The sequence below is a fragment of the Notechis scutatus genome, chromosome 1 (genome assembly GCF_049901735.1).
Source record: "Notechis scutatus isolate UNSWTSFEM ecotype Mainland chromosome 1, rNotScu1.2, whole genome shotgun sequence".
NCBI classification, from domain to species: domain Eukaryota; kingdom Metazoa; phylum Chordata; class Lepidosauria; order Squamata; family Elapidae; genus Notechis; species Notechis scutatus.
Genome location: NC_142009.1, coordinates 229,672,132 through 229,679,700, shown reverse-complemented (window position 1 = coordinate 229,679,700; position 7,569 = coordinate 229,672,132). Strand labels below are relative to the sequence as shown.

General features: G+C 41.8%; 1 protein-coding gene and 1 non-coding gene across 2 annotated transcripts in view; one reads left to right on the top strand and one right to left on the bottom strand.

Moving 5' to 3' along the window:
• The first annotated feature begins 206 nt into the window (after nucleotides 1–206).
• Nucleotides 207–289, top strand: TRNAL-UAA (transfer RNA leucine (anticodon UAA)). Its single transcript has one exon. It is a non-coding gene; the product is annotated as a tRNA-Leu (tRNA).
• Nucleotides 290–1,661: 1,372 nt separating this feature from the next.
• LOC113422648 (C-type lectin BjL-like) overlaps nucleotides 1,662–7,569 on the bottom strand; it is an 8,425-nt gene continuing 2,517 nt past the window's right edge. The window contains exons 3-6 of the mRNA XM_026683764.2: nucleotides 6,391–6,537; nucleotides 5,317–5,431; nucleotides 3,164–3,236; nucleotides 1,662–1,900 (exon numbers count right to left, since the gene is read on the bottom strand). Coding sequence (XP_026539549.2) covers nucleotides 1,882–1,900; nucleotides 3,164–3,236; nucleotides 5,317–5,431; nucleotides 6,391–6,537 — 354 coding nt within the window. The 3' untranslated portion in view covers nucleotides 1,662–1,881. The remainder of the gene's footprint in view (nucleotides 1,901–3,163; nucleotides 3,237–5,316; nucleotides 5,432–6,390; nucleotides 6,538–7,569) is intronic.

Genomic DNA, 7,569 nt, shown 5'->3' with positions numbered 1-7,569 from the left:
TTTAGGCGGGGCCAATTTGCCAGCAGGTGAGGTCTTCGCCTTAAAAGCGAAGTCGGGGGAGCGGAGGTCGCGCGCGTCGGAGGGGTTTATGAAGCCGAGCTTTGGGCGGAGGGAGTTGCGGTTCCTGCGGTTCCTGCGGCTCGGCGGGAAATGTTACTTCAATGTCAGAGTATTCCCAAGCTTTCCGAAATGTTTTTTTCGAAATTACCAGAATGGCCGAGTGGTTAAGGCGTTGGACTTAAGTTCCAATAGACGTGAGTCTGCGTGGGTTCGAACCCCACTTCTGGTAGTGAGTGGCCTTTTTTTTTTTCCCCTCCTCTTAACGCCGAAGATCTGCACTTAAAGCAGTGAGGAGCCGCTGGGGCCGACTGAGTGTTTTGAAGGCGTTAGATTTCATTCGAATCGATTTCATTCATGAGGACGCTTGGAGCAGTGTTTTGGGCATTATCTGAGTAGCTTGGTTTATCACAATATTCAATTTCCGGCAATTCTAAATCTCTCTCCCCCTCTGTCTCTCCCCTCTCCCTCCCTCTCTTTCTCTCCCTCTCCCTCCCTGTCTCTCCCTCTCTCCCCTCTCCCTCTTTCTCTCCCTCCCTTCTCCCTCTGTCTGTCTCCCTGTCTGCCCCTCCCTCTTTCCCTTTCCCTCAGTCTCTCTCTCTCCACTCTCCCGCCCTCTCTTTCTCTCCCCCCTCTCTCTCCCTCCCTCCCTTTCCCTCTCCCTCCGTCTCTCATTCTCTCCACTCTCCCTCCCTTTCTCTCCCACCCTCCCTCCCTTTTTCTGCCTCCCTCCCTCTCTCCCTCTCACTCACTCCCTCCCTCTTTTTCTCCCTCCCTCTGTCTCTCCCTCTCCCTGTCTGTCCCTCCCTCCCTCTCCTTCCCTGTCTCTCCCCCTTCTCCCTCCCTCTGTCTCCCTCTCTTTCTCTCCCTCCCTCTGTCTCTCTGTCTCCCTCCCTCTCTTTCTCTCCCTTCTAGGATTTTGTGGGTGGTACAATATATTAGGTTGTTATCCCCGTGATGGCAACTTATCAGGAACAGAATAATACACAGAAATTCTCAAAAGTAATGCTGAATCCTGGATACTAGTGGATGGAGTGCTGTGAATCAAGCTTAATCTAAAAGGTGTACCTTTTCTTTTATGTATACTGAGGGTTATTTGCACCAAGACAAATTCCTTGTATGTCCAATCACACTTGGCCAATAAAGAATTCTATTCTGTATTCTATTCTATTCATCCTTTGCAATGTAACAGTGTACTAATCATTTTCTTCAGAATTTTCTTGATTCTACTGTTGCCTATTCACACAAAAAGCTACCTGAACTTTTTACACATGAAAGAAAGGTATTTGTCATCCATCAAGGATTTCAGGAATAATGGAATGCGTTATGGAATAAATAGAACAATTGTTAATTTGTTCATTTAGATACTTAATTATTAGTTTATATAAATTGCCATAGAAGTACTTTCAGTGCGTTCACTGGAATCCAAGCAATCTGGGACTTGATACTACTTATTAAATAGGATGAAATTAATATGTATGGCTATTTCAGGTTTACTGTTATTAAATCCTTGGGTAATTTTATACCTTAATCTTCAGCAGAATTATCAGTAGTCCACAGTATAAAGTTGTACGTTCCTGAATCAAATAATAACATGAGCAACATAAAACCAGCAATTTTTATTTGAATCTCAATAAAAATGATTTTAAAAAGATTTTATAGTGGTAAAATCCAGTTGCTCCTACAGAATAAGGCAAATAGTGTGATCTGCACTGAAACAAGTTTCTCAAGAAAGTTGCTGTGGAAAAGCAAAGCTTTACAGAATAATCTTCCAGGGTAGACATAAGCCTTCTGCAGCTTGGGAATGTGTGTCTCTCATATCTCCTAACAAGAAGTGCATCCTCTGTTTAGGAAAGAAAGAAGCTGACAGTCAAACCACAAACATATATGTTACACCAGCTTTGTGCAATATATTGCTATGCAAATTATGTCCTTAGAAATAACCCTCCCTGTATTTGAGGAAATGACTCCTAGATTAATATCCTCCAGTGTGCAGTGTGATTCTCAAGTGCAAAACTTAAAAGCATATCACACAAATGGATGGGAATATGGTGATATTGCTGGCTAGTATTACAGCAGAAAAAAGAGATGGGATTTATGCTAAGTTATGGAGACTGGCTGCTCTGAGGACAAATATGGAGCTGGCTTATCACATTATTCTAAATTAAACCCCAATGAGAATAACTGGCTGGCTTGAGAGAAGGGCAGGAAAAGAAGGGAGGTGACCATAATGTGTGATCATAAAATTAGCTCTCTGGTCTAGTGAAGGCTTCAGGCTAGAAACCAGGAGAGTCTTGAGTTCAAGTCCCACCTTAGGCGAGGTGGCTTCAGGCAAGTCACTCTCAGCCCAACCCACCTTTTCTTGTGGGGAAGATAGGAAGGGAAAGTTGTGTTATGGCACCTTGAGTTACTTATGAAGTAATAAAGATTGGATTTCAAAATAATACGTATCTTGCAAGCCAGTTCCTGCATTGTTGAGTCATAATGTTGGTCTAGCATGCTGTGTGAACACAGGCACTGTGTTTCTAAACTGTGGCTCAGAGTAATGTATAAACCCAGTCTTAAGAATTTGAGAAACTATCTGCATCCCATTGCACACCTGATTTTCTTTCCATGCAAAGAAATTATGTGTGCAATGGGATGCAGATAGTTTCTCAAATTATTAAGACTGGGTTTATGCCTGCATATGTTTGATTCCACTGAGAGAGCTTCTTATGGAAAAATGAGGATCTGCCACTGAAAGGAAAGGCTTTTGGCAAATTTAACCCAATGCATTTAGGAATGGGAATCTGAGCACATGAAATGGGTATAAAGCTTTGGGATGGAATTTTTCCTGGTGTGAAATTTTATATCATGTTTAAAAAATTGAAGCAACATAGAAAAATAAAATAAACATTTCACCATCTATTTTTCATTGTGATAGTAATTTCTGGAAATAAAGTGTTAGGAAAACACCCATAGTATGTTGCAAGATGTGAAAGTTCTTTTTTCTTTTAACAAATAAATGCTGTATGGCAATTGCATCCGGAAGCTGTCAGCTCCCGTTGATGTGTTGCACAATGGAAGAGTTAGACCCAGCTTTTAGAAAAATAATTTCAGCTCTTACCTATTTGCTAGATAATATTTACAAACAGATAAGAGTTTCCAATAATTGGCATAATCATTCCAGGAAACCTTTCCTAAAGGAGAAAGAACGAAATCATGGGTTTAGACTGGTTAAACTACACAGAAATTGCTTTCTAAAGTTCAGTAAATAGCTTTACAATTTCTGTTTTTGAGATTGTGGTACAACATAACTATGGGAGTAGTAATATGGACATAATTTAAGCAAGAGATAGGTACCTTTGAAATTTTGAGAGCATATGAGGATCATAACACACAAAAAGAATATTGTTGAGATCTGCCTATTCACAAAAGGGGTGCCATAATCAATAAGGCCATTCTCTATGTTCCCCTAAAATAAGACCTAGCCCGAAAATAAGCCCTAGCCTGATTTTTTTTACCATGCAATGGCACTGGTGCACCACACAACCTCCTGCCCCCTTGTGGCCATGAGCAAGCAGAAGAAGTGGCTCTCCCACAAATGAAAAAAAGACATTCCCCCCAAAATAAGCCCTATTCCTTATTTTGGAGCCCCCCCCCAAAAAAATATAAGACTGGGTCTTATTTTGGGGAAAACACAAGTATCTAGAATAAAAGCTAGCCCCCACAAAGCACTTTGTATTCCAAGTGCAATTTTAATAAGGCCTAAAGATTTCCTGCTAAAGACTGTATTTGTCAACCTGTTAGTTTTGTACTTCAACAAGTATTTTTAAAAATGTAAGTGTAGCAAGATGCCTGGTGAGACACCATGTTCTCTGCCCTTGGTTTAAGCCAACATTTTAGACTTCCCCACCGGTGGCCAAAGAAAGATGCTTACAGTAGTTAGGGAGGCTGTGTGCAATGTTTAAAAGTTTTAAACTCTCAAGTTGCCAGCTGTTTTGTAAAGCTTATTGGCATGAGTGAAGCATTCTTGAAGTAGTTACCGTCTTCTGTAATGCCTGCTTGCTTTGAAAGCTTTTGTAGTTCATTTAGGAATAGATGTGCAGCACTTCTGGTGGGACTGCCAGTATAGTGAAGCAGCAGTGCAAGCCAGTGTATGCAGAACTACCTCGGTACACCCTCAAAGTAGCCATACTGAGTCACAACAGCTTCAAGTATTCTGTACCAATGCATCTTGGCCTTCCAAATGCACAACCTTATTATAGATGGTCCTCTACTTAGAACCATCTGTTTAATGACCATGTAAAGTTATAAGACATTGAAAAAGTGTCTTATGACAGGTCTTTACACTTGCAACCACTGCAGCATCCCCACAATTATTTGATCAAAATTTGGATGCTTGGCCACTGGCATGTATTTACAGTGGTTGTAATGTCCCAAAGTCATGGAATATGCATTTGCGACCATTCTCAGCCAGCTTCCAATAAGCAAACGCAATGAGGGAATGGATTTGCTTAACAATCCTGGGATTCACAACCATGGCAAAAAAAAGTCATAAAATCATGTGCGATCACTTAACTGCCTTGCTTAGCAATAGAAAGCCTGGCCATAAGACAAGGACTACCTGCATATAACTGTATCATGGTCTCTAGCAAAAACCCACGGTACGATCCATAGAAACTCAGGGTGATCTAAGAGTGAGCCACAATGTCAGATGAGACTTTCCTATTGCACTATAGCCACGTTGGCACAGTGGTTAGAGTGCAGTACTGAGGCTATTTCTGCTGGCTTGTCAGCCGCCTGCAATTTGGCAGTTTGAATCTCACCAGGTTGATTCATCCTTCTATCCTTCTGAGGTGGGTAAAATGAGGACCCAGATTATTGGCTGCTCCTGTAAACTGCTTAGAGAGGGCTGTAAAGTACTGTGAAGCGGTATATAAGTCTAAGTGCTATTGCTATTAACTTGAAATGGTGGGAATTTTCCACCAAATAATTCACCTTTAAAATAGAATGGATGCCTTACAGTCGCTGAGAGTATGATCATAGGTAAAAGAAGGCGGGGTATCTAAAATTCAGAATTGTCTTGCTTTCAGATGAGTACAATGCCCTTCACACAAGCAAGGGTTGCATCTATGCAGTTACCAATAATGTATCACCCATGGATTCTCATTCTTAGTCATGTTGCAAAATTCTGCCCTCCTAAAAGCTATGCATAAGCCAATCCCTTCCTAAATATACCTCTCGTTATATACTGGGTAATAAATATGTGAAAGTTACCATTGCGTATAAACCAGGAGCCAAGATAGTCTTCTCCTGACAATCCATCAGGTTGTTCAGAAGGAAATGAATTGAAATCAAATCTTGAACCATCAGTCCACACAAAGGTTCCCTCCTGAGGAAGTTTACAGAGTTTGTTAAAATAAATGTACTGGAATAAAAGATTACCATGTTCCCCAAACAACACCAACATGTTTTATGTTTTGTGCAGAGCCAACTTTCTTTAATCTTGTACCCTCCAAATATGCTAGACATTATTTCCCATAATCAGAGGGGCCATTGGTTGAAGACAATACATGGGAAAAGTGAGTTGGGAGAAGGATGTGCAAAGCATGATCAATCACACTTTGCCATGTTGAGAGTTGTCTATCCTGAGGCAGGAATAAAGAGGGGGGGGGGGTAAAACCTGGTGCCCGTCATGCCCCAGTTGGAATCTGATTCTGAGGGAGAGGTGGAACAGCTGACAGGGAGTGGGAATGTGGCTCCAGTGAATGTGGAGGAAACTGGGGAAGGGCACAGGCCGGCTGGGCATTCAGAGGAAGACCAAGGCCCACCCCCTCTTCATCCTAGGGTACGCAGGGAGGAACGGATAAGGGAGCAACGTGGTTTATGGGGGAGGAAAGGGCCCTGATCCCCTTCATGCGCTGCAGCTGGGAAGACTGTTTAAAAGGGCAAACTGCACATGGCAAAGTTGCTGGAAGCAAAGCGTGCATTATCTTTGTCGAGGCTTATCTAGGTCTGTGTGTGCCTTGTTATCTTTTGGAAGTCTGCAAGTTATTATCCTGGTCTGTCGTGTTAATTACTTCAGCATGGTTTGTGTTGGTTTTTTTTACTTTTACTTTATCTGTATTTTGGGTTCGGACTGCATTTCTTCCCTTTGTAGACTGTTTTTGGATGAGTTTGATCTCCCGCCGAGGATTATTGGAGTTTGTGGGCCAAGTTGAAGGCATTAAAGGGAATTTATCTACTTTGGTGACTTTGTTATTTTTGTGCCACGCCCTGGGTCATCACAGTGCCTTTCCAGATCAGTGATTAAGCATTGATGTTGCCTTTTTTAAGATATAAAAATATTACCTTGAAGGTGTCATGTGCACCAATCCAGTAGGCCTCTCCTTTGTTGTAGTCCACTGGTCTGCCCATCAAATGAAAAATGAAATCATTTTCTTCCATGCTATGGACGGAGGCCAAGTGGGAGCTCGGAGTGTAACTCTGACAAGATATCTAAGAAGAAATCACAGTGAAGAGCACACCCACTTTTTATCAATCCCAGAATATCAGTTTCAGAAGAAGCTTATGCAAACATCCTCATCAAATATTTCACTCGAGCTTTCCAAATCAATGTAATTAAGTGTTTTTGAAATATTTGAACTGAGCTTTTCAGAAGTTTGTGTGCCATTAGAAAACTCAAAAATTGTAACAGAAAATTGAAACAGAAAATTGTAACAGAAAATTGAAACAGAAGCTCACGAAAGAAATGCCACAGAGAGCTGAGCTTGGGCGACGGCACATGTGGCCATAGAGCGGGCTCTGTGTGCCACTGGTGGCATGTCTGCCCAGGGTTCACCATCACGGAACTAGAATAAGCAGGAGGCACCACCAAATTCAATTATCAGACCGGTTGGTTTGTTGGCTTGATATCTCTTAAAGCAAATATCATCTGCTATCATGTTGAGGAGAAAAGAGCAGGTTGCTGTAAGCTCACCAAATCTAAAGTGTTCTATAGGGCATGGGTTGCCAACCTTTTGGACCTCAGGGACCACCAAACTCATAATTTTTAATCCCAGGGACCATTAACCGGTTCTGTGGGCATGGCCTAATTTGTGGGTGTGGCTTGTGGTCATATGACTGGCTGGGCATGGCTTGTATGTAAATATTATAAGTATTTATATAAATATTGAATCTTTTATTAAAAAAATAGCAACTTTTACCCAAAATCAGGCAAAGCAGGCAGGCAGATTGAGATGTCACAGAATCATTTAGTGATCTATCTGCCATCGGCTAGCTCAGTCTGCCACATAAAATTTGCTTGCCGTGAGTCTGCACTGAATAATAGAACCTTCAGTCCTAAGGGAGGTTCGGCTGTGCTTAAAAGCAGAGCCAAAGATCTAAAGACTAGCTAGAAAGCAAGAAATCCAACCATTTCCTGCTTCCTCGCTAATCTAAATCTCCCGGCACAGAGAACAGATGATGGTCGGAAAAAGAAAAAATAGCAATTTAGCAGGCAAGTTTGCTGGGTAAGGAGTGAGTGGATGG